This window comes from Pezoporus occidentalis, unplaced genomic scaffold, assembly GCF_034315485.1.
Source record: "Pezoporus occidentalis ecotype Australia unplaced genomic scaffold, CSIRO_AGI_Poc_V1 ctg107, whole genome shotgun sequence".
In the NCBI taxonomy this organism is placed as follows: domain Eukaryota; kingdom Metazoa; phylum Chordata; class Aves; order Psittaciformes; family Psittacidae; genus Pezoporus; species Pezoporus occidentalis.
This window is the reverse complement of record NW_026912854.1, coordinates 249,443-274,504: the sequence shown is the minus strand read 5'-3', so window position 1 is coordinate 274,504 and position 25,062 is coordinate 249,443. Positions and strand designations below refer to the sequence as shown.

The window sequence follows — 25,062 nt, the reverse complement described above, 5'->3', positions numbered from 1 at the left end:
TAACTATTCTATGATTCTATGTAAGTTTGGTCTCATTGGACAGCAGCTAAAAAGTGCTCTTAAATTAATACACTAATCAGTGTATCCATCAATTACAAACTTGCAATACTTGGGATAAAAAAGTAAGAAAAACTTGCTTTTCAGATACACAATCATACACGTGAGCTACGTATCCTGTTTTGGAGATGACCTGACTATACTAAAGATGCATTGTCCACAGATAACTTTTTAGCCTACTGAAGCAATGATAAAGAAATGACAGTGCTTTGGAGAGAAGCACAATATATTGTGTCAAAATTCGAATTAGAAATCAGAAAATTCATGATAAGATTTTCAGACGTGGCTCCCTCGATTGAGCACAGGAGGGAATGCGGGCTGGTTTTCAGAGACCAGAATTACATGATGGCAACAATCTCTGTTAGTGTTTGTTTCTTAAAAGAGACTGAAGTCTTCAGTACACAATTACAGACGAAAGGCAGGGAGCTTTAAACACCTGTCAGTATGTGTCTACTCAGTGCTGCAAGGCATAACTGATCCAAGTGCCTAAGTGAGTAACTGGCAAGGTTAAAGTTGGTTAGTAGCTTCTTGAAAGGAGGCAAAGCTGTTTCATTCACTTAGGCCCTGTAAGACCTAGTGCAATGACATGAGAATACACACAAAACTTTCTACTTGATGGCCTGATTCTCCCAGTCATCTGAACTGATCAGATCAAGTCACTTTTGTCCAGGTGCCCAATTACTACTGGCTTAGAGGACTCAGGCTTTAAATGCATTAAATTCTGAAAGGACTTAATTTTAAACCTGTATGGACAATACAGGGGTGTTTTCCTTGCAAAATCAAGGGGTGTTTTCCTTACAAAAGAAATATATGATTTGATATCATCAAGGAAAAGGAGCTTTCAGTAGGCAATGGCGTCATGTTGTTTGCCAGAGCAGAAGTGTGGTAGGAACCATTCTGGTACATATGCATGACCACCATCATATGGCTTGTTTCATGTTGCTTTTGTTTGTTTACACCAAAAGAACATGAAAGTTGTGTATTTAACTGTTCAAAAGCTAACACATGCCAGAATGAAGATGGTCTGTACAGACATAATTCAGCCCGCTTGTGTAAATCAGTTGTGACACAGTATTTAAGTACATGATCAAATACTGGGCTTCCACTGGATCTTTTCCACGGTCAGTGAATGGGCCACATTGATTTTATTCCCCAAACTGAGCATGGAACTGATGGCAAAATTAGCTCAGCCATTGCACAATGCGCAGTGATAAATTTCTTCCACTGGAAGGATTCCTCTGTAGAAAGCATTTTTGTCTTGCTTTCACCAGAATAGCTGACCCTGCAATGCTTCTACAAACCTGCTGTCCACAAAAAATAAACCCCACACCATTAATATCCAGCTGCAAAAATTTGGGCTGAATTCGCTTTCCCAGCCTTTGTAACCTTCAGTGTAACAGGAAAAGCAGTGTTTTCTACAACAATCTGTCTTCTATTTGTTAGGTTTAAGCAGCCAGCACAGCTGAGAGAAGACATAATTACTAATCGCTTCCTTCACGTCCAGCATCTATGGAGTTGTAAAATGAAATACAGATCTATTACCTTTGTTCAAGCCTACAAAGGGCAGCAGGATGGATCAGGTATTGCTGAGTACCAAACCAGAGTAATGGGGTTTACACAAAGGTTGGAAATTACTGTCAAAAAAAACAAGCAGTTTTTCTTCCAAGAACTCAAGATGAATTTTCTGAGCTTGCCTGTGCTAGCTTTTGAGCAGTTCCATATGCAGACTTAATGGTCTTTTGATGTAAAATGCTAATGATTTATAATCTTGAGGTTTTTATTCATTCTTATCCAGGTGCCATTGATGGCAATTTGTATTGCTGGAATGTGAGAGCAGAATGCGACCTAAAATACTCTGGGACTTCATCTGATGCTTAGAAGTATTAGAGAATAGATAAACACACTTTATTGCTTCTTATGCCTTGAAATTATCTCCAGCAGACGTTTTTTGAATTACTTCTAATTCTCCTTTAGTGTTTTTTGTAGCTCTTCCCACACTCATGCCTTTTGTGACAACTCTTAAACAGTTCAGCTGAGGCGGAAGCCTGACTACTGTGATAAAAGATCTCCAAATGTCACCTGCATGTACAGCTCCAGAAGATTTCTGATTACTTTTTTTTTCTTCTTCTTCTTTATTTTAGGACAATTATATGCAGAAAGACGGGCAGCAAACAGCAGAGCGTGAAAGCCATTGATGTTAAAATTGAAACCGATCCCTTTGTGAATGACCATTATGATGCTTTTTGTGTAAAGGATGAAGGTCAGCACTGATATACTATTGAAATAATGCACAGTCATCGCTGTCTTGCAACAGATTCTACTGCTGAGAAGCAAAGAGAGAATGTTAAGGAATAAATCTTTATAGTCACCCACTAAGTGAGCCAACTGCTGCAAAGACATTGGTTGCAGAAAACAAATTGCATTATCATTTGTCTTTGCTGCAGTTTAGCACATTCAAACAGCACTACTGATCTGGAAGACCCCATACTGGTGTTCACAGAACCTTATGGAAAGGAATATATCTGGCACCGATGTAACAGAGATGTCTGAAGCATCTCCCATACTGAGCATGTAAATGAACGTAGCTCAGCTGACTCCCAACTGCAAAACACCACACTGTTGCATACCTATCAGTATACAACATTTATATACGAATAACTTCACTGCCTTCATTTCAGTTGTGGTTTGGTTTGGGTTTTTTTCTGTTAACAAGTGTAGACCAGCCCACAAGGGACTGTGATATGTCACGGATGAGTCTGAAAACCAAGTTATTTCCAATTTACATTCATGCTTAAACATTTCGATATCGCCAGAACCTGCAAGCAAAGATGGATTCTCAAGGCCGAGAGTAAATTGTTACTGGTAGGCAGGATTGTGTAAAGAAGTTTGGAACCCCTGAAATAGATTATTGTTGGCAGTAAAGTTTCATACCTCGTTTCCAACGAAAGCAGGGCAAGCAGATGGCATTTACTGAGAAACAGTAAGTTCACCACACAGGGTGGCATTTTGATAGTCAGTGGCAGCAGCAGGTATGAAAATATGATTTAAGTGAAATGTGGCAGAGGTGATGCATTATTTGATGTGCACCCAGCCATTCAAAAATGTCAGGGTTTGACCATCCTCTTAAGTAAACCTTGTGCTATCAACTCCAGGCTCCGTGCTGCTATGAGTGATGCCAGCTCCATCACCCAGTTGCTAGTGCTGTCACACAAGCACCGTTGTGTTTTCCTCCATGCAGCTCCTCACATGTAGGAGCAGCTCCCTGTAAACATCTGCAGAACTCTCTCATTGTCTTCCTTCAAATCTCTCTTTTGTCATCATCCCCCCCCGAGAAGAACCTTGCAGTGGGTGGGACAGCTGTGGGATGCTGAAATCATTGCTCCGGCCACTATTGTCCCGTTGTGCCCTTGTGCTCCCCTGTCTGTCTCCACCTGCTGCTTCTGAGCTTACACGTAGATGCTGGATCTTGGGAAAGGAATTGTCTTTGCCCTTTGCATTTGGTTACTGCTTGTGGCCGTGGAAAATTCGGATCATTTGCAAAGGAGAGACCATTCTGAACAACTTATTTTGTACAAGGCAGGGAGTTTCCTGATGACAGAATGAGATGATCATGCCAGTGCGCTCCCCAAATAGTCCTTACACACTGAAACGTTTCTGAGGACAATAAAGTCCCCTCTGATTTGAATATATAAAAAACTGTGGATTCATCATCAATGTTTGAATAGAAAGGCTAAAGCAAAGTTGTGTGACAGAGCCTAGACTGTAGCGGGTATGAAAAGAGCAAAATCCAGGAAGGAAATAGCTTTAATGTGCAAGTGTAATACACAGAAACACAAGCCAGCACAAAGCAGCTGACTGAAAGAACACCCTCCACCTCAGGGATGCTGCTTGTAGCTTTGGGAAGTAAATATCCAGTAAGAAGCAGCAAACCCTGCATCACAGCCTCAGACAGCACATTTGCTTTGCTGTTTTATACATGTGGACAATGACTGCATGTCTAAGTTATGACCAATGAGTTGTTTCTTACTTGAAACCTCTCCAGTATGCTTTTTTCTTTTAGAAAAGTGGACACTGCTTTTAATTGATACAAATTCAATTATAACACAGTAATATATTAGTGTTAAGACCTGTGTATTGAATAGCAAGTTGGTTTGCCCTGCCGAACGTGATAAATCCCAGGTTCTTTATACTGAGACCTATATCCCCATTCACGGTAACAGCAATCACAGAATCCCAAGGGCTGGAATCCCTTTCATTTCTTCCGTATTCAGCCAATAATCTGCAGTCCTATATGAAATTAATCTGGTTCTTTCTCCAGTATTTCTTACCCTCCACCCACCATCTCCCTGCCTTCAGGGCACTCTCAGCTCCTTGCTGGGTTTGGGCATGGCTGGCTGGACTGAGGGCTGCATGTGCTGTGGCTGCCTTAAAACTACGAATATGCTGCTTTGTCCACCCATGTGCAATGCTGCCTGCCTGGCCAGCTCTGCTTGTGGGGATGGGTAAGGGCTGAGTCCTACTTATGCCCACCCCAATGGAAAAGATGCCTTGCTGTGGCTCTTTCCTCTTTTAAATCATCAAAATGAGCAGGCACTCAGCAGCTCTGCCTTGGTCAGACTTGGCTGAGATCAGCCAAAGGCTCAGACAAACAGGCATGTTGAGGACAGACAGAGGGAACAGTCACATCAGTCTTCTTCAGAAACTGAGCTGATGATAGCAGCTCTTCTCAATTCTGCCTTAGAACAGTTAGTTCTTAGAGTTGTGCGAAAGGCATCTTGAACTGCCTTCTTAGACCTTGATTTATAATTAATCTTTAATCAATTAACATTTAGTGCATTAATGTGTTCAGCCGAACTGCTTAAGCATACACCTTGGTATGCCTCAATAGCTAGGACGCTGGTCAAATGCTAGCAAGAGCTCTGGGTGTGCTTACAGAATCAGGCTTTTACAAATAAGAATCCCAAAGAGAGGGACATACCTTTCTTTGTGCTTCTGGAATGGATTTTGTTCTGTACCCACAGATGAATCACAGCAGTCTTTGATGCTAAGAGTTATGTTTGACAGGGAATTGGTAGTGAGAGTTATGTTTGACAGGGAAAGATGTAGCTGCAATGTTTCGTGAATACTGTGAGTATAGCCATGGGGTTTGCAGTCCAGAGACATTTGTCTTCTCAGTTTCTTGTAAACAACTGTTTTATGCAGACATCAGGGTCTGGAAGACAATTCTGTAGCAGCCCAGGATCTGTTGAGATCAGAAAATTTCTCTCTTAGCCTTGAGTGCAAAAAAATGACCTAAAAATACATTAGATTCTGCTTATTCTGAAAACTGAGTATCACCAAGTAAGTCAGATCTGGCACACAGAGTGTGTATTTGTTTTCTATCAAAGCTCATAAGAAAACGCCCTGAGGTATAAAAGAGATAAAGCAAGAAAAACAGAAAGTTGGAATTTTCCCTATGAATCTTCTTTTTTTGTAGGACCACAAGCCATTCAACTTCATATGTGTATAATCCTCTTGGTTCCCTTTCTTCTATTGCTTTTTAAATGCAACAAAGGAAAGATCTCTTTGTTAACAGCTCCCACATTCTCCTGGTTCTTTCTTTCAGTGACCCACTGATATTTACAGGCAACAAGTAAGATCTCTATTCCATAAGGCTTTGATTTACTGCCACCATAGAAAAATGAAACAGGCAGTGACTTGTAGTGTGTAGAGCGTAAATGCAAATCAGACTTTGTTGAATGACTGCTGGCTTCAGCCACCCATCAAAGTTTGATGGCTTATGTATTTCAGTTTGCCTTTTTCAGCAGTAAGGAAAGAAAGCACTGAGCAGAGGCTGTTGTTCCAAACAAGCCCATGCTTTGCCAGCTCGCTGCAGACAAAAACCTGAAGCCTGTCCACAGGAGTGGCTCAGTTTGATGAGCTGCTGTCCCAGTGTTACTGCTGTACCTATACCAGAAAGAACAGGTCTGGCAAAAGGCTGAGCAGGAATTGTCATAGCAACTGAGACTACAGCAGGACAAGGACCCATAAGATGCTGCAGCCCAGAAAATTCCTCTACGTCTTACACAGATGAGGACAGCAGCAAAATGGATGCAGGAACTTTGGTATGTCTTTGCAGGGTACCAGCTTTCACTTCTGTTTGTCCAAGCTGTCACTCAATATGCTCTACAGCAATGATGAGACCTAATAAAGTCTCATATGAGAGAGTCAAAAGTTCCCCATAGAGTGTCCATCCATTAATATCTTTGAAATCTCTGTTTTTCTTTCTATCCACACATCAGTCAGATCTCTCTTTCAGTACCTCATAATTCTCTGTGACCACGTCTGTTGCTAGCTTTTACAGTAAAGCTCCTTTCAGCTTTCCTCTTTCCTGGTAGGTTACAATGTTCTTTCTGAAAGTGTTTGCCATACTTAACTAATTTAACTGTTACTGTTCTGCTTCCTCTGGCCATACGATTAAGAAGCAAGGCTTTGCAGATAAGAATACCCTCTGATGTATAATTATCCTATGCAGCTTTGGGATCGAGACTTCCCTCAGAGCAGATACATGGTTTCCATTTGTACTGATGGAAGCAGCTACATAAATGAAGTATGCTTTACTATGAAGCAGTGGTTTTTTTACTCCTTTCATCCACATCAATCTGTATTCATCCCACCAGTTCACAGGAAAGGCATTAGCTGCTAACTGCTCCTCACTTCCTTGGATGCCAAGCCTCCATAAGACTGTACATAAACTGAGCTTTGTGTAGCCTCAAGAGCTTGTTTTTTCTGTCAGTGTGTGTGTGTGTGTGTGCATAACTCCCACTAACTTCTGAAGGTGTTAGACAGTATATATATGTATGTTTACATTACGGAGAACAGACTTCAAAGCTTTGACTTCGGTAGCGTATCCTTTCAATTAGTGGCAGATGTTTTTCAGCATACCTGGCTGAGAAGTGGTCAGCAAGACCCAGCAGACAATTTCCAAAAGCCTGATCCAAAAGGACTTTCACAGAGCGGGGATGTTGATCGTAGGATTTTCATTGCACTACAAGGCAAACAACCGGCAACGTAAATACATCGTATTTCCAAATAAACATGGATTTACCTCTGCCTGCGTCTGAAGGGAGTAGATGATGGGAAAAGCTGCAGCCGGGACTCACAAGAATCTTGCAGAGGGTCCCTGGGGCAAAAGCAGGAAAGCCTGAGCTTTTGCAGCGAGTAGATTGGAAAAAAGCTTTACTGTCAAAACTACTGCCCATGGAAAACCCTGGACGTGAACTGGTGTCAATGGAAATGTTGTTTCTAACATCTCATGCTGATGCTGTCTTAAAAGCAGACTTCAGCAAAGTAGCACGGGTGCTCTCTGAAGATGTTTCTCCTTCTGCATGTTTAGGAGCATACTCTTGGAGATCAGTTTTTCAGCTTCCAAGCAAAAGTCTTTCCAAGGAACATAATCGTTGCTTAGCCAACTAAGTAAACAGGTTTTGGTACCAAGGCCAACTGTTTCAACAGGAAAGATCCATGCTAGAACACAGACCTGGCCCTAAGTTTCCCTATCCCATGTAATTAATGAGAACTCCTGAGCTATTACTTATTAGTCTTTTCACTTTTGGTTGTTCTGTATCTGGACAAAAGCAGGGTTTGAATCTTCAGTTACTTTGGCAAGTGGAGCAGTTGGTTTTTCTTCCACAGTCAGTAAGGGCTCTAGAACCACTGGGAAAAATCAGATTTGAGAAAGAATACAGAAGTGTTTATTTGTAGTAACATGCACACTTTGTCCATTGGGCTTTTTAGTAAAACCATGTTCTTGCGTTATAGGTTTTCTTGTTTTGGTTTTTCTGTAACCAAGAGATGTCTATTCCAAAAGAGACTGGAAAAAATCTGGAGGAAAGGGGGACATGACAAACATGTCTTGAAAAGCACCTCTAAGAGAAAGATCTTTAAGTGAAGAGAAACCCCAATGCTTACAAGTTCTTTAAATCTTGACCCACCTTTTTAATAGCCAAGATTATTCAAACCTGAAAAGAGTTAAAATCCAGCTTACACTGGGCTCAGCAGTTTTCTGTCTGCCTCCTCTCTGCACTTCTTTCACGCAACACAAAACTCAGATGAGTTGTTATTGTTTATAGCAATTTTGGCTTCCTGGCTTTTAGTGCTATCAGCAGAAATATTATCAAACACCTCATTAGATTTTATACCCTGAAATATTTAGCTCTTCATCTTCTCACAGAGAGCAGAGCTGTGTTACCCCTGGGTGTTGTTGAAGAGCACACGTCACCATTTATTTTAGGGTGCCTCTAACCTAAAATTGGGGGAATTTGAGCATCAGGGAAGAAACCTTTGATTTTGTGAAAGACTAGAAGGAATAGGCTGGTGACCACCTGGACTTTCCTTTCTGTGAAGGCAGACTGGGCCATTACTGAGCCTCTGCCTGCTTGCATTAAAGTGCCAGTCTTAAACAATTCCATAAACAACTCCATAAGCAATTCTGCAGTTAAGAAAAATTACTTGTGTCCAAACTTTTGCTTTCCAGTCCCAGCACACCCAAGCCTATTTTAGCCTTTGTAGAAGCAGGCAGAGAAGACAGCTGTACCTTAACATCCTGAGCTAACTTGCTGGAAACAAAGGCCCTCTAGGTGCATTGCAGTTACACATCAATAGCATCACAGTTATCACATCACAGCTATAGCCTAATATATACCTACACAATTACAGCTGAAAACAGTTATGAAGGGGGATGAGGGCATCAATCAGATGAGATGTATGAGTTCCGTGGACATGTGTAAGTTTGTCCTTGGTGTAACTCTTTTAGCACCGCTGTTAGCACTGCATTTAAAGACTTTTGCAAGGTCTCTGCAATCTCATTTCTTTTTACCTTCCAGACAAGCCCTGTGGGGACCCACCATCCTTCCCCCACACCATCCTGCATGGCCACACTGGCTTTGAAATGGGGGACGAGCTGCTGTATGTTTGTGCCCAGGGGTACATCATGGGCAACAAGGAGACGGCATTCACGCTGCTCTGCAATAGCTGCGGGGAGTGGTACGGGCAGGTTCAGGCCTGTGTCAAAGGTAAGCTCACCCAGCACATGAAGCATCCCTCCAGGAGGCCACAGCCTCCCATCCGCCCAACAGAGATGGTTTCAGGCGTACAAGGGTGCCTCTCCTGGGCGCATGAAGCCCCAGTGAAGTTCTTGGTGACTGCAGCATCAATGACTTAGCTGGCTCAACAGGGCTTTTCCAGCCCTGCTGGCAGACATCTCTAGTAAACCACAGGACAGAATAACGTACTCATACTCAGTGTGCATAAAGTTCTTTTTTTCTGGGTAGCAGGAGCCACTGAAAGTAAAAAAAATCAGAATTTTTATGCCATATTTATTTTATCTGCATCTGCTAAACCCATTTCAGGGATTCACTGAGTCTTATCCCAGTGTTAGCATTCAGCTCCTGCCTTCCAGTCAACCATCTTTCTTCTTTTCCCCCCCAAGTGCCCTTTTTCTTTAGTACCGAACATAACTTTTAATTACTAGAAAATATCCTTTGGGAAGATCCTTCACCTGTGTATTTAACATCAGAATCAGCCCCTTTCTGGAGATCAGTTGTTTATAACCTTGTGTTTGCTCATTCTACTACTGGGTGAGGTTTATAACTTTTCTGTGTACTTACTTAGTTTACTCAAGGTAAGGGATTCCTACTGATGGTACAAGAAATGCCAGAGGTTATTTTCTTCAGAGCAGTTCAAAAGCTGCTCCCTGGCAGCACCAGAGAGCCAAAGACATTGCTTACCAGATAGAGTGCACAATGCAGGTTTTGTCTATCTTCTGCTATGTTTATTTTCACATGAAGCCACAGAGTTGTTACAGAGCAGGCTGCTGAAATGAAAATGTGCTGTTTGCTCTCACCTTTGGGAACCTAGAGCAAGAAGAGAGAAAAGTCAGTGTCTTTTTGTAGGCATGCACATAATAAACATCTTTCCTTACCATAGACATGCTGTCCATGATTTTAGCACCCAGTCACCACCCGTACATCTTTATGTGATGGTACATGCTGAGGCCCCTGAGATAGCATCCTCCTTACAGAAAAGACAAGACGCCACGGTAGTACTGTGGCCCCATGAAGACAGGGGTCAATACTTCTCAAGGGCACAGCAGACCCATATGCAACTCCCCCTGATTCTTCATATTTTCTAGGTTGAGTTGAGCTGGCCATCCTTTAAGTGTTGTTGAATTTTTTTATTTGGGATGCAAAATGGGTAACACAATAGCTGCCCATCTTTTAAGCCCCAGACTTTTTTCGCTGGCTTGTAAGAAGCTAGTTTGGCTGATCTGAGCTTTTACTAGCCCTTTCCTCCTAGCTGCTTTAGTATTTTTGAGCTTCTGGCCATACACATATGGTAAATACCACTTCCTTTTGGTAGGTTAGGAAAATTAGAGATCTGTGTAAGTTAAGAGAGCTGCCTGTGCTACAGAAGTCTGTGACAGGGGCAGAAACACTTGGGTTAGAGCTAAGCAGCTAGATGGAAAAGTTAAAAATAAAGAAAAACCAAGTATTCTTCTTTAATTTGCCCCAATAAAAAGGCAAATTTGTATCTTGTACCATGCTTGCAGGAGTTTTGTCCAGATATTTACTCCATTAAAAGGAATGACAGTGGATTTTCTTACCGAATAACTTGACTGAAGGAATCAGGCTTTGACTAAAAACACCCCAAACAAACAAGAACATAATGTAAAAGCTATGGGAAGCTATAATAGTGACATTTCCTTGATTTAAACCTTCAGGAAAATCCACTTTTATGTTACTTCAATTGTGCAATGATCTGAACTTTCCCTTTGTTTAAACATACGTTAAACAGTACCATGAGTTCAGACATGGCCGCAGTCTGAATTCTGCTTTCTCATTCTCTTTCCCATGTTACCCTGCTCTATGCATAAAGCTCACACTCTTTCCAATATTCAAGAACAGTCATCAGAGTATGTTATGGTGGGTTTTTTCCAGAGAGATATCACACCTTTAAGATGATATTTCTGGCAAAGCAGTTTAATCTTCAGCAAAGGAATGGGCAGCTGTCGGGTAGCTGAGCTATCTATATGGGCTCAAGTTAGCATATCTATTTCAGAACCTATGTATTCCTTAATGCCCAGGGACTTACAAGGAGCTATTTTTACTCATGAATATATACCAGCAGGCAGCGCATAATCATGAGAAAAGGTCAAACTCGTTCTTAGCAGAAACAGGTCATGTCTGTGTACCAGGGAACCAGATATTCAAAGCCATCAAAACGGTATAGAGATACGAAACAAAGACAAATTCCAACATCTTTCTGAACTATTTCATCTTCCAGAACTGTTCTTACAAACAGCAGTTCAGATGATTAAGTGAAATACTGCAGGCAGTGAAGGAGGAGCATGGAGGGAGAGAAGGAAAAGAGTATCTACACCTGATAAGCCAGTGGGTCTGAATCTCCTATAATCTGCACCAAACTGGTACTTCTTTTTCCTTCACTGAGGTTAGTGAAAATGCTGACTTTATCACACATAGAAATAAAACTGTACGACACCAAAATAAGGAAGGGAAAGAATCAGGCTATTTAAGTTGTGTGTGTTTCACTGTTTTCCCTGGGTAAATAGTCTATTTCCCCGTTTTGCCTGAGCCTTTCACACAGCCGCAGGGGAGAGGATAATATTTTTAGAAGAAATAGGGAAATGTGGCTGTAAAATCACAAACATCAACACTGGAACATGGGAGCAGCTGTAATATTGTGGATTATGAATTTTCTTTCTGGATTATTTAAATGTAGACTTCATGCTGAGGGGCTTCCTTTGGTTAATGTTTCTCAAACACTTTCAAGGTAAGATGTGGGATAGAAACCACAATATGTGTTCAATTAATAATTAGCTATTCGAGCCTTCTGATCACTATTGTTTAGGAAAGAAGGTTTTACAGAAGACTGACATGTGTGATACTAGGTTTCATTACTTTTAAAAAAGCAAGAATTCAGTGAAAAAGAACAAAAAAGGGAGTTTAATTAAAAGAAACCTGACTTAATGGTTAACAGTTATTTTAGGGTCACAGGAGAAAGCAGAATAATTACTACTTAAGTACTCCAGAAGTCAGCACACATGCTGCTTTTTAAGTGCTTTGAGGCAAGAGTAACTTCCCTATTATGATGGGTAATGACACAACAATTTATATCCCTGTTGGCAGGGAGGGCCATTTCTGTCCTAACTGGCTGACATCAGAAGGAAAATGATGGCGAAGCCTCTTCAATGAACATTTAAGTCCTATGTTTAGAGGCTGGTGAGGTGATACAGATCCCTCCTTCTGCATCTGAGCCAGGTGAGCAACTGGAAATGTGAAGTGGTCCCAATGCTCTTATGCCAACACAATTGGACCAGGGGAGAAAACTCCTGCCACAGGATTAAAAGAAGTCCTGTTCCTACATCTTGCACTGAGATGGGGCAAGTCACTATACTGCTCTCTGCTGCTTACTCCACCTCATCCATGAAAGAGAGATAAAGCTTCATAAAGCTGCCTGAGATTTGTGGATGTTACAGATGTGTATTACAGTATTACTTGGTAACTGCCACATTATAATGCCCAGCTGTCCAAGCAGCATATCAGACTAAACAGCAATAACTGGGCTTTTCTCTTATCTGTGTAATACCATTAGGCCTGTACTACATTCCCAGTTGCTTGCCCAGAACAAATACAGTGTCAAAGAGCTATCATCATAGCAGTGTCTAAATATAGCACTTACATGTTCTTTGAAGTAGCTTTATGATCATATTTCCTCTCTGTTTTGATCCAGTTAGAAGAGATACAGTCCATTCTGGCACTCAGGATGTAAGTGTACAACCATACAGCTGGTAAATCTTTAAATTCAATGAAAACATATATCATGCATCAATAAACATAGAATCCAAAATACGTGGCAAAATCTGGCTATGGGCATAACTGAACAAAATCATTTCAGGATTATATTAAGTGGATTCTGGATAAAGTATGTAAGAAATTAAGAAAACAGTACATTACAAATGGCTTTACTGTGCATTGCACACACCAGGCAATGGATGGTAATTTTTAATCAAGATGCTTTTTAAGGAAAAAAGTGGTTCTGTACAGTTAGTCTTTCCTGCAGTTTCTGGTCATGAAAAGATGCTGTGTTCTAGTTGAAAACATAGGGATATTCAACCCAACAAAGCAACCTTAAGCAGAGAACAGGGAAATAGGCGGGTTTTGCAGTTTATTTTCTGTGGAAAGAACACATTTGTTTCACAAAATACATTCTGAAGATGGGCACTGTAGTAAGGTCTGAAAGCAGATGTAGACATGCCATGCTGTGGCTGGCCTGCAGGCACAGAGACCAAAGTGACCATTGCTAAATGTGTTTTGTTTTTGTCTTTCCCCAAATGAACCATAGGTTCAGTATCAGAAGCATTAATACGAACATTTCAGTAGGGAGGGCAGGGCTGTATTGCATTAAGCTGCATCCTTGAGAGTTTGCTTCTTCAAAGAGAAGGTGGATTAGGTGGCTGGGAAATCATGTCATTGCTCTAAAACTGCCCAAGAGGAATGTCTCATATTTCTCCTTCTCCCTTGGCTGCTTTGGGTTTTCCCAGCTATAAGCTTGTGGCAGGAGAGGTCATACCTGCTGCGCACGTAAAGAATCTCTCCAGTGTCAACACTCGGATGATTGTCTAGTGTGTTCAGAGCTGGTCTGACTTCCACACTGAGCACCAGACTTCTGATTTCAGTGTGAGGAAGATTCGGCTGACTTTGACCACCTCCAAAAGCTTCATCTGCAGCTCCCAGTCTTTTCGCCTGGTTCAACTCTTCTCACTACTTCAAACATTGCTTTCTGAGTCCTGAGGAATAGTGTTGATTCACATTCATGTGCTCTGCTCTGTAAGCATGATCAGCCAGCACCACTTAGTTCTTTTCCTTCTATTTTTTTAACGGGCAGAGTAAAGCAAAATGTCTCTGGCTTCCAATCTTATTTGGGGCTGCTTTGTTTTGCTTTTGTCTGGGAGTGCAAAGGAAAAGTTGTGACAGGCAAGATCAGAACAAAATATGTCCATGACTTGTCAAAACAATTGTTATGACAAACTTTGGTTCTCTTTTCAGGTCTGTCACTGAGTGGTTGTATTAGATTAATGGAAGGTATCGATCAGGCATGAACTGATTCTGCCAAATGGAATTACTTTTAAAAATGATGATGGGTTATTTATTTACATTAGCAGGCTTTCTGCTACAATGAAAAGTCATCCTTCTTGCAGCTGTTGCAAAAGACTAAAGGCAAAACAATTTCTGTCTAGCATACTCTGGCTGGTTTGAGAGAAGTGTGATCCAAGTCAAATGGGTAATTCTTCAAGATGCTCTAGTTTACAACGCTGATCTTAGGCAAATCGGTCTACATGCTCTTTTCCTTCCTACCCTTTCAGACACATGTCCTCTTGTTAATGTTCACTGTAACTACTTTGAGATTCTTAGAATAAAGCTGGGTTTATACAGTAGAAATGTTTATGATGATGGTCTACATAGAATCAAGTTTCAATTTCCTGTACTCCAAAAATACATCCTCAAAATATGCAGTGCACTTTATGGCTGTCCAAAATAGCAACACTCAAAATACAGCTGGGATGCCAATATGCTATCTAGAAGAAAAATTAAACTGATCCTAGAGTGTGGAAAACCAGGCTCTTTCTTTGGTTTTGCCTGTGTCTACGTTTGGTCACTGTTTTCACATTAGGATCAAAAGTTGAAGGAGATGAAAGCTCTTTAAGGTCTGGATGCTTCCCAGAAAAGACAAGGCTAAATGGAAAGGATTTCACCTTTTAATTGAGTTTCACATCTTCAGTAGCATGCCATTTCAGCTTGTGCTGCTGTAAAATGTTCATTTCAGCCTCAGTAATCCCTCAGACAGTGAATCAAAACTCCCTGATCCTTGAGTCTGCCAGAGGAGGGTAGGGGTAAGATGTAACGATGACCAAATATAGGAAGATTTTGGTCTTGGACTAATTCATTTCAGTGCTGGCTCTTCTTAAAAACAGACCTGCCTGGATAGGGAAGAAGATGCAACCACTTTTAAACCACTTGCTAGCAGCTTTAAAAACTGTATAAACATATAGATTACAACTATGTGGATAAGAGGTGGAGCTGAATCTAGTTTGGTTGTGGCTCTTCAGTACCGACACTAAAATTCAGGGAGCTGAAAAGCTCAGGTAAGTGCTGAGGAGGTGAGCAAAAAGAAGTGTGAAAGTTGTGCAATCTGTTCTGGAAAATCAAGCTCATGACTAACTTCAGATATTGTCATGGTAACACAAAAATCACTAAATACTAAGTCCAGGCCCCATTTGAAGGTCTGAGGTCCAGAAGAAAGAATAGAGTATTATTACTGTGTAAGTCAATTCAGGATCATATAAATCAAAGCTTCAGACTCAGGGGGTCTGCATTTCCTTTGATGGTTAGAAAGCTCAATAGTTGCTTTCATTCTGCCATCCCATACACAAACATTAGTTATGCTCATAGTCTTTGCTATAAACTATACAAATACAGGAGACTGCATATGGAAATACATTATACCAGGCTTTACAACTTAGGCCACAATCTGATTGTCAGAAGGAACAAGACTCCCTTATGCAGTGACAAGCAGTGCATAATGAGCTCCAATCTCAGGCTCTCTTTAGACTACAATGGGCTTTTTCTTTTCTCAGCTGAACAGTAAGAAAGCACCAATTCATTTCTATACATGCAGGATCAGGCCCAAAGACAGCAGGTTTGATGGAGACTTGACTGATGGTTCAGCAAACACTTAATATGTTCTGACAGACTGAGGACTTGTATTTTCCTAGAAGCACATTCTCTTTCCTGATGTGCCTCCATAGGACTCTCATCTGAAGGGCTGAAAGCACATGGCAGGAGAAGCACTAAAGGGAAAGAGCTTCAAATTCTATAAAACCCATATTACTACAGTTATTAAGCATTCACTAATGATCCATACTGGTAAATAAGATGAATACTAGCTGCCCCATTCACACTGCTAACTAAAGAATACATCAGGAGGAAACAACCCAAGCATATGAATGAAATTTTTGTTCACGGACGTGTGTGCATGCACTAGAAAGCCATAACGTAAAAATCATCGTTTCGTCCTCAGCTGGATTGCTGTAGTAGTCTGAAAAGTAAATGAACAGCAAAACTAGAGGTACAGGTGAGGACAGACATGGTTGAAGATTCATCTAAGAAAAGGAAAAAATGACCATCGCAGTTGGTAAACAGTGACTTCTCCTATTACGATGTTCCAATGCACATATATATCCTATAGGCTGTCCTAGGAGACACTGGACTTCAATGAAGCAGGCATGCCAGATACCAACTTTTAGCATAAGAGGACAAAACAGCTTGAAGCACCGTTTCCATGCAAAGAGCATGCCAGGTAGAAAAATTCTTTAGTGAAAATAAGACAAGGGACAAAGTGAGACTAGCATTTGACAGCTATTGTGCTACATAGTGATGGTCAGTGCCACACAGAGCTTCATAAATATGTTGTTAAAATGTTTTGGTATTCAGAGGGACCCTCCAGTCATTAATGAAAGCCTGAAATAATGTTGGAAAAGATTTTAGGATGAATTAGAAAAGTGAGAGTCCTACCAGGAAGGTTTCCCTTCTAAGAGATGGATTCCCCTGTCTGTTAAGTTGGTTTTGCACCAGATGAATTTTTTTCCTGCTTTGGAAAGGATGGAGAGGATCTAGAGGATTACACAAGCAGATAAGGACAACAGAACCAGGCAGGAGAGAAGTCTGCTGTTGGCACTGCTGTATCTTGCACAGGTTTCACCCTACACCCATGCTGTGAGATGAGAGGACCTACTGAGAACATCCCGTTCTCCAACATGATAGCTTTCACAGAGGTATTAACTCACACATTTTGGTTTCCTCAGCATAACTGCTTTGGTTTCTGGTAGACCTGGATGCTATTCCAAGAAAAATACCTTTTGCTAATACTCATTCTGTTCTGGCACCTGGCTTAAGCTGTTCTGGCAAAAAGCAAGCTGGTGTGAGCTGTATCACTACTGAGTGGTTTTGGTCAGACTGGTTTGACAATGTTTCTAATCTTTCTTAAGAGCAGACCAAATGTGGCTCTGCCAGAAGTCTGGGAAGCAGTCTCCAAGGAGAATGTGACTCATTCGGAAATTGAGGTGGGCCCCAGATGAAAATGTGATTCAAAGTTGGTGGAGTGTAAAAAGGCAAAAAAAGATAAGGCTTTATGAATGCACTGATTTGTAATACAGCTTTGCCTATTAATTCCTTGTTTCCCGTGTCATGCCAGGTCTATTGCTTCACCGTCTTCATGAAAGGTTAAACACTCTCTTGAAAAGAAAAATTCTCACCATGATTCATTTGTTTTATTTTCCACATCCTAAGGCACTATTTTCTAGGGCTTGTAATGCCAGCATAAATCTCACCAATTACATCAACCTTCTATGGAGTAAAACTTGTGTGAGCTGAAAATCAACCACCCTGTCTGGTTTGGAAAATTATTCATTGAGCTAAGGTCTTTTAGAAGAGTGAAAGAAATATAAATTACAATGCATTATTTCATTCAAATTCAAACCTTCAGTTTCACACTCTGAGTTAAATCTATTTTGCTATGAGTGGTTAAGCCTGTTGAGGCATAGGGAGTATTTCTAAATCAAACTCAGACTTTAAGATTAATCTGCCTCTCTGTTGCATTCAGGTTTTTGGGGGGGTTGGCCAGTTTGGTTTTGTTTGTTTTTTTTTTCTCATCTTTCTTTTTTGGTAACATGAAGTTTCTTAAAATTGGAAGCTGAGAGTTGATTGCAGATGGTGTTACCTTGATCCCTAGGTGTTAGGCTTTAAGTGCTGGAGTTTTCTGTCCTTGCAGTCATGGGTGCATCTTCCTTCCTTCAGATAAAGATAAGCAAAACTCAGTATCAGCTTTGGTGGTGGGGTCTTCCTTGGGCAGCTCTGAAGAGCTCACAAGGAATGAAAATTACTGCCTAGAAGTCACTCCTCATTGCACCTTTCTTCTTGGCTTCTTGTAACAAATGAGCCCAGTGCTCTTCTGGAGAAATTAAGCGTTGTCTTTTGTGTTGGATTTTTTTAATGTTTCTAGATGAAACCGAGGCGCACATTGACTATGAAGATAACTTTCCTGATGACAGATCAATACCTGTTGTTGAGAACGAACACGTCAATGGCAAAGAGGAAATGGAGCAGGAGCAAGAACAGCTTTCCTTCAGTAAAAGCTCAGAAGAAAGAATTGGAAGTACCAAAGTTGTTACTCAGGACACAGATACTTCTGAAAAAGGAAGCAGGGCACCAACTGAATCCCCTGTGTCACTCCTAAGCCAAAAAAACTTGTTTTGGTTTCCATCAGAGGCTTTCAGTGAGCCTGAATCAGAGAAAGAGACAGATGATTCCACTAAAGCACAGCTTTCTGAAGGTGATAACCACATTGGAGTGAAGGCACCCTATGATGAACCTGGTGCCAAAATGTTTTACGACAGTGAGGATTTCCCCATTGGACCCATTCTCACAACTAATGATACAAAGGCAGAGATAGATGCAGTTGCCATCACTGATGAATCATGGTTAGATGGCTATCCAGTAACGCAAGAAGTGGTAGAGGATGATGAAGAGGAAGGGGATAAAGTTGATGGTTCAATGGGAACTGAAGATGACGTTGTCCTTACAACTGACCAACCAAATCATGCTGAAGTAAGAAAATCAGGCAATGGCAGCCCAGCTCCAGAGGAAGGTTTAACACAGATTGTGGCAGCAACAACAAAAGCAGATGATGAAGGGACCAAAGAGACACCAGTTCTACTTACATCAGTGAGTGGTCTGGAGAACTTAAGCACAAGCAGAGGTTATGATGATACTGCATGGGACCACCCAACTACATCTCTGGAAACTGTGACTCAGGAGCCTAGTGCAACGATGCTGTTTGACATAACCAGCTTAAAAAGCTCCATGTCAGAAACCTCTGTGACGGTCAGCCCCTCTGATCACACTCCATATGCAGAACCAAAAGAAGCAACCACCCACCCTGCACAAATAGCAACCACTGCACCAGCTCCAGGTATCATTACTGACACATCATCCCAGGAATTAGCTGAGCAAGAAAATCTCACCCAGGGCCTTGGAGAAAAGCCCATTCCCACTTCTGATCCATGTGAGGAAGAGGATTGTCCCAGGTCCAGTAAAGGTGCTATCATAGCAGTAATTGTGATTCTTCTCTGTTTGTTACTGGTTGCAGCTGTACTGGCTGTGTGGTTCTTCAAAAAACGGCAGCAGAAAAATTCTGTCTATAAACTGAATGGAAGGTGTCAACCCAGGCATCACTGCTACCACCACTACCACCACCAGCACATCGAAATGCAGAAAGTCTAACCAGGGGCCTTTGGGCAGAGATGCTAGAAATTGGAAGGAAAACATACTGATGCTAGAAGGATCACATGACTCATGGATGCTAAAATCCAGCAGTGCAGAAAGCAGAAGGAAAACAAGAATGCTAAAAGAACATAGAAGACAGGAAAGATTTCATCCTTTTGAAGTCACAGTTTAACACATTCGACCTTTCAAGAGCTAAAGAATCTGTATGTTTTTATCACAGGAGTCTTCTGGAGGTATCAACAGGACACCGTGTGCTTGGTAGTACATCTACAGTTTGTTCTGCTTTTACATTTTGCTCCTATTAATAATAAATTAATTGATTAATTTCTGTGTTACCTGGTTATAATGTAATGGCAGGGCTGGTCAGGCCTTCTTGGTCTAGTCTCAGTGGAAGAAGGAAAGAAAGAGGGAAGGAGGGGAGGAAGATGTTTTTGGAGCAACCACACATTTGGTGTTGTTCCTTTTTTAGAGCCTGCCCAAGCTGGTCAGGATAAACCACCATAACAAATTATTACCTGACGTGTCTTAAAATGCAAAGCCATTTGCTACTGTACTTTAATGGATAGTACTGCAATGATTACTAAGGTACTTTTCTTCAATGTTGTGAACTTAACAAGCCACAAGTGTTGGATCATCATGCTAGTTTTCTGGAAGGTGTTATTTTAGCCTTAGCGAAGAAGTACCATTCTTATACTAACCTTTTTATAGGAATCATGATGTCTCCCTGGAACTCAGAGAATACAGTAAGTGCCATTCTTCCTTGAGTATCAGCAGGAGTCAGAGCACCTTTGATTACAGGTGTTATAATGAATAGCCTCTTATTACACAGCCAAACAGTGATGAAGCACTTTCCAGGGACACCCTATATAAAGCCAGCTGCTTTTCTGAACACAATACTGACTGACCAGGACACTGAACTCACAGCTGGGTGTACCTCTGGCAACTGAAGCCATGTAGAATACTTCTGCCATGTGAACTCTGTGGAAGGACTGATTTTCTCCATTCTGCTCTTACATCAGCTGGAGGGGTGCCTGGGGTGGACACTGGCTGTGGGAGATGGGTATCCATTTTGAATGCTGCTTGTTGTGGTTTTAAAGATAAAGTAAACCTGGGAAAGAGAGAAATTGCATCCAGTTAATAAATGCAAACACTTGACTTTTAGACTGGGTGTTGGTGTAAAAACACAAGAGGCTTTTCCAACAGCATGTTCCATTTCCAAGAGTCCTGAAAATAACCAGTGAGAGAGAAGAGGATGTTTTCTAGAATCCCTTAACATAGTTCTGGTGAGTTTAGTATGAAATGCTCTCCCTTACCTTTCTGAATGAACAGGAGAAAAACTGGCAACTGAATAACCTGCAGGTCAGAAATAAATTCATCTGCCACTCTAGTGCACAGCCTTAGGCAAAATATGCCAGTAGTTCAACACACTGAAATACTGGAGTAAGAAAAGGTGACTGGGGGCAGTTGACCTGTGCTGCCTTGAGTCAGAGTGGTAACCATCTTAAACTCCATGGAAGGTAGACTATGAAGTGGAGTGCAGAATTGGGCCTGTTGTACACACAGCCATCAATCTCAGTGCTGCTAAGGAAAACAGCATTTTTAGATGATGGCCATATGGAGAATTTGACCTCAGAGTAGTAAGAGTGGCAAGAGCCACAGTAAATAAAGGACAAAAACTGTACAAATCTGTAAATATTGTGTTCTCTGCCATATGCATGATTTTATGCTTTTAATGCATTCTAGACTACAAAATAACCTAGGATTTCTGTTGTAAACTATTTTTTTATGCAGTAACATTTAAATAAATCCAAAAAACCAATGGATTTCACACTATGCAACTTTATAGAGATTAACTCAACTAAAACATACCATCTGTAATCTTATGGGAACATGCTGAAAAATAAACCTGGGGACAGCCATTACGAATTGGAAGATACAAGTATGTGTTACAGCTCTGCATAGCATCATTCAAAATGAGAGTCAATACTCTTTGGCTCAAGAACTGAACATGTGAAAACGAGGCTCAAAATAGAATTAAACCCACAAATTATACAGGGACCTTATTTGAGGCTTAGAAATAATTGTTATTCACAAACCAGCAGAAAATGTACATTAATATAATGCTCTGGAGGTATTTAAATAAAGATCAAGGTACCAAAGAGGAAAAGTAAGCATTTGTGTATGTTCTTGTGAAAATCATCCAGTTTGCCTACATGTTTATGAAGGAAAGACAGGTTTATCATTTGGGTAAGTCTTGTAGGAGACAGTTTAAGACATAGCTGAAAAGTGTTTCTCTTAGGCTGCCAGGCTGGTTCTGCTTCAGAATACTATCTATCCCCTTTTGCAGTAGCATCTGTTTGTACTCATGGTTTTCACATTAACAGAATGATTCAGGGAGCTTGGGGAAACTAATAAACAGATGGGGGTAAAGAGCCCACAAATGATACATTTGACTTAGATCTCCTTTGGTGTGTGAAACTTGGCTAATCAAGGACAGTAGGGATGGTGAACCATACAGTACAGTAAAATCTGAAGATGATAAAGTCAAAACACAGTAGGGGATGAGTCACTTATTACAGGAATTAAGAGCTGAAAGTGCCAGCTATGGGTTGAAATTAGGAAAAGGAAAGGGGAAAATACTGGGAGCGATTTTGTGATGGTGACATCCGTTCATTAAGACATCGATCTGCTGCTCTGTGATACAGAAGTCATGTATCATCCTCTTCCAGGAAAGCCACATATTACAAGAGGCTGGCTAGAATGAGCTCACTGGTGTTAAGACTGACATACGATCTCTCTTTCTCTTCCTTTCCTGTATTAGCAACTACCTGTTAAATAAGACCCCATTTCATACAGATCACACACTGTTTGTTGTGTCTGAGCAGAGCCTTGCATAGATTTGTTGTCAGGCAGGCTGAGAATTCCCTGTGAGTCGTAACACCAAAGCTACTTGCAGTGTTTGGGGGGTTCAAGCCCTTGCAGCCAATAGGTGTTTGCTCCCCTTTGTACAGAAACTGGGGGATCATGGATTTTAGGTATTCAGTAAATTCTTGGGCTGAAATACCCTCAGTTTCTGTGCTTGTCCTTGCATTTGCCAGCTAGATGACAATATAGGGTTTATTGTGCTGTGTTGCCTTATTGCATACTTTACCTCAAAAGCTGTTATGTTGGGGATCCGTTGCCATGGGCATTGAAGCCAGCATAGATTATTTTTTTTTCTTCAGTGGAAAGAATTTACTTTTTTTCATACCCAACAATTTGCAATACAATGATACAACATAATACATCGCTGTGAAAGATCAGAAAAAGGACCACTGGAAAAATCAATTGCAACAAAAAATGAATTGAGTTACAAGGCTACAGGGTTTACCACTACAGAGTTACCACTAGCTCAGGATAATGCTTAAATGTTTAATCCCTTAGAATAAGATAGTAAGATTTCAGACAGTAAGAAGGGGGCAAAGGCAGAAACCCCCAGTTGTTTTCTTCAAAGCTAGTAGTCACACCTCCGACCCCCATATTTCTACTTGAAAGCAAGCAAGTTCCATTCCTTTGCAAAAGAATTAATCAGGAGAAAAGTTACTTCATGGTGCTTAAAAGGCCTACCTGTGATGCACACCAAAGGGAAGAAAAAGGTTAAAAACAATCAAAGAAAAATCAACTTAGAAAGTTCATCTACAGATAAGGCTCACATTTATAAACTTAAAACTTCAAAACTCCCTACAGAAGGTTTCCATAGCTCATCGGTACTCTAAGGAGAGGGAAGAGGGAGGGAGGAGGGATGGGTGTCTAAACCACGGAATATTTCCTCGCCAGAAATAAATAAATAAAAAGGTATCTATTTAATATTTTTCCTAGGCACTGGAAAGGACTCAGGACACAAACCCCTGATCTGCTGGGGTGTGCAAGCCAACTTGCTATGGCTCTTTCTTACTTACCTTCTTTATTTCATATAGCTTAAACTCTCCACACTAGGTCATTCAGGTCTTGAGTCACCAGAAAAAAGAAGTCGCTGTTTAAAGCGTGGCAGACAACCAAAAGTTCAGACAGCTGCAATGAAGGATTAGTTGTGGCTTTTTCTCACTGCCTTGCTACAAACTGCATCACAGCTCTATGTTCAAACATTATTAAATGGGAATGTTTTCTCTGGCACTGACTACCTCTCCCCACAGTTTAAGTATTGAATTTTTTTAACTGAAGTAGCTTTGGTTTACAGCTCACATTAGAACTTAAAAACATATTTCCATAGTAGCAGGCATATGCAGGCAACTGTTTATTCTCAGTACCAGCCACAATAAACACTTGTACTTCTATAATCCAACAAATCTTTGCCTAATCACAACTCCATTTCCAGAGCTGTACAATTTGCATGCTATTTAAACCATTTTTCGTGAAGACTCTAGAAACAAAGACTATTTGAGTCTGCCTTCATTATCAATATAGACCAATAATTGACTGCAGAGATACACAGCAGGTATTACTGGCAACAGTCTATTGAGACAAAGCATTGTAAAGCAGGATATGCAATAGGATTTTCAGGGGACTAACTTGTCTTGAGGAGACCCACCTTTAATTCTACCTTGACTTACTGTGGCAAGTAGGAAGAAGTGGCACCCCTTGGTTGGATGGGCTTTCCAGGTGAATCGAGAACAGCACCCAAGTATGTTTTATGCTTATATCCTAGCATTCCAAAGGAGTAAGGCTCTGGAAAATGAAGCAGTTTGAATTTGCTTTTTGCTCACGTCATGTCAACAGAAGTAGTGAAGGTCTGCTTGCAGATTTGCTACAATGAAAGGGCCCAGCAAGACATTCAAATTCCCACTGAATTTGCCAGAACTGGTAATTCTAAAGGTATTTGGGTTTTGTAGCTGACTTCACTGGCTATTAGGATTGACAAGACACTGAAGTATGAAGCCTATACTGGTGTTTTATAGGAATAGAATTAAAACTTTGGGGAGAAAAATCACCCACCACCCTTCTTCCTTTTTTAATATTTGTGTTTATGAGGATGAATTAGGCAAGAAGCTGGTAATACACGAAAAGTTACTATCAGTAAGAGCAGGTATTACTTTGAGAAAGATTATATGCTTGGCAGAGTCTGTCAGATACACTGATTTCCCAGCTGTGAATCTCTTCCCTTGACCAAGCTTGGGCTCTTGCATAAAAAAACATTGTCCTGACAAGCACCAGTCATGTTTTTCACATAACCAAATACCCAGCTCAATGCACCAGCATTTCTGACTCAGTTTGATCTTCAGCTTTCCAGCAGTTCCCCATCACGCAGGACCCCATCCATCAAGAGGCCAAGCACTGGACTTGTATTGTGTGCAGCCTCTTGTGCTAGCCATCTGCCAGAGGATGAAAAGCCAACATCAGCTACCCAAAGAGCTAGCTTTGTTACTGGAAATGTGAGCAATTACTAAGAAAATTAACTGTATGGCACTGTAACAAGCAATACTACTACCAAGATCAATATGGTCAGCCCAGCATCAGCAGACACATGCCACCTATGCTGCATTCAACTAAGTCACACAAACACAGTGACTTCAACAAATGATGTCTCCCTGAGCATCAGCATCATACCATAAGCCTTATAGAAAAAAAA

At 41.0% G+C, this 25,062-nt stretch overlaps 1 protein-coding gene and 1 long non-coding RNA gene across 3 annotated transcripts in view; one reads left to right on the top strand and one right to left on the bottom strand.

Annotated features, from left to right (window-relative positions):
• Window positions 1-20,094, top strand: part of SUSD5 (sushi domain containing 5) — a 37,347-nt gene extending 17,253 nt beyond the window's left edge. The window contains exons 3-5 of the mRNA XM_062621396.1: window positions 2,199-2,317; window positions 8,922-9,110; window positions 18,175-20,094. Of these exons, the coding sequence (XP_062477380.1) occupies window positions 2,199-2,317; window positions 8,922-9,110; window positions 18,175-19,454 (1,588 nt within the window). The 3' untranslated portion in view covers window positions 19,455-20,094. The remainder of the gene's footprint in view (window positions 1-2,198; window positions 2,318-8,921; window positions 9,111-18,174) is intronic.
• On the bottom strand, window positions 9,361-21,300 carry LOC134165063 (uncharacterized). 2 transcript variants are annotated; one of them, XR_009965351.1, is made up of 3 exons: window positions 20,392-21,300; window positions 12,796-12,910; window positions 9,361-9,950 (listed from the first exon to the last, which is right to left on the bottom strand). It is a non-coding gene; the product is annotated as an uncharacterized LOC134165063 (long non-coding RNA). The 2 variants fall into 2 exon arrangements; XR_009965352.1 differs by lacking the exon at window positions 20,392-21,300 and adding an exon at window positions 14,870-16,153.
• Between the last annotated feature and the right edge of the window lie 3,762 nt (window positions 21,301-25,062).